Source organism: Rhinopithecus bieti, unplaced genomic scaffold (assembly GCF_001698545.2).
Source record: "Rhinopithecus bieti isolate Rb0 unplaced genomic scaffold, ASM169854v2 scaffold_81692, whole genome shotgun sequence".
NCBI classification, from domain to species: Eukaryota; Metazoa; Chordata; class Mammalia; order Primates; family Cercopithecidae; genus Rhinopithecus; species Rhinopithecus bieti.
Window position 1 is genome coordinate 25 of NW_016874895.1, and position 1,598 is coordinate 1,622.

General features: G+C 57.4%; 1 protein-coding gene across 1 annotated transcript; it reads left to right on the plus strand.

Annotated features, from left to right (window-relative positions):
* Nucleotides 1-600: 600 nt before the first annotated feature.
* LOC108525648 (deoxyribonuclease-1-like 1) lies at nucleotides 601-1,574 on the plus strand. Its single transcript, XM_017866556.1, has 3 exons — nucleotides 601-945; nucleotides 1,296-1,384; nucleotides 1,465-1,574. The coding sequence occupies exons 1-3, from the start codon at nucleotides 811-813 to the stop codon at nucleotides 1,553-1,555; spliced, it is 315 nt and encodes a 104-aa protein (XP_017722045.1). The 5' UTR covers nucleotides 601-810; the 3' UTR covers nucleotides 1,556-1,574.
* Nucleotides 1,575-1,598: the final 24 nt, after the last annotated feature.

Sequence of the window (1,598 nt, forward strand, 5' to 3'; positions counted from 1 at the left end):
AGGCTGGAGTGCAGTGGTATGATCTTGCTTCACTGCAACCTCCGCCTCCCAGGTTCAAGCTATTCTCCTGCCTCAGCCTCCTATGTAGCTGGGATTGCAGGCACCTGCCACCACACCTGGCTAATGTTTATATTTTTAGTAGAGACAGTTTCTCCATGTTGGCCAGGGTGGTCTCGAACTCCTGACCTCAGGGATCTGCCCACCTCGGCCTCCCAAAGTGCTGGGATTACAGACCTGAGCCACCGCACCCGACCTCAAAACAATTTTTTTATTTTTTTATTTTTTGAGACGGAGTCTCGCTCTGTCACTCAGGCTGGAATGCAGTAGCATGATCTCGGCTCACTGCAAGCTCCGCCTCCCGGGTTCACACCATTCTCCTGCCTCAGCCTCCCGAGTAGCTGGGACTACAGACACCTGCCACCTCGCCCGGCTAGTTTTTTTGTATTTTTTAGTGGAGACGGGGTTTCACCGTGTTAGCCAGGATGGTCTCGATCTTCTGACCTCGTGATCCACCCATCTCGGCCTCCCAAAGTGCTGGGATTACAGGCTTGAGCCACCACGCCCGGCCTCAAAAACAATTTTTAAATGAAAAGAATGCTGTCAAGCCATACATGCAGAGTCAGCAGGTGGCCACGGAGAAGGGCGGGGAAACTGCGGGTTGGCAGGTCTGGGAGGCTGGTGCTGGGCAGCAGCTAGTGCCACTTTCTCTGTTCCATATTTCAGCCCTCCCAGAGCCAGAACTGAACCCAGTGAGAGCATACCCTGGGGCAGCCTGGATTCCTGGGGGGTCCCCGGCAGCCACACGCAGTCATGCACTATCCAACTGCACTCCTCTTCCTCATCCTGGTCAATGGGGCCCAGGCCTTTCGCATCTGCGCCTTCAATGCCCAGCGGCTGACGCTGGCCAAGGTGGCCAGGGAGCAGGTGATGGACACCTTAGTTCGGGTAAGTTCATCACTTCAGGGAAGCTGTGCCCCTAAACACCATGACCCAAAGCCCCCAGCCTTGCCTGACCAGGAGAATGTTCCAGAGAAGAGGGGACAGGAAGAGATGTGGCACGGAGATGCAGCACAGGCACTTGCCTGCTGCTGGCCTCAGTCTCCTCCTCTGTGAAACAGGTGATGTGTGGGTGGGATGAGTCTTCTCCTGGGGCCTTTCCAGTCCCACTGCTTTCTGTGGGCTGCAGCCAGCAAGCCTTAACACTCTTGGCCACAACAGTGCCAGTTCCCTGGGCCCACTGCCTCCTCTCAGGGCAGCTGGCACTGAGTCAGGCTGGCCTTCCTGGTGTCCTGCAGATCCTGGCTCGCTGTGACATCATGGTGCTGCAGGAGGTGGTGGACTCTTCCGGCAGCGCCATCCCCCTCCTGCTTCGAGAACTCAATCGGTGAGGAAGGCTCTGTGAGTCTAATCAGGGGCGCACCCAGAGCCTTGAGGCCCTGACTCTGCCTCCCCTTTTCTTGGCAGATTTGATGGCTCTGGGCCCTACAGCACCTTGAGCAGCCCCCAGCTGGGGCGCAGCACCTACATGGAGACATACGTATACTTCTATCGGTGAGCACGGAGTTGGTGGCGCAGCAGGGCAGGGGCGGGGAGGGGGC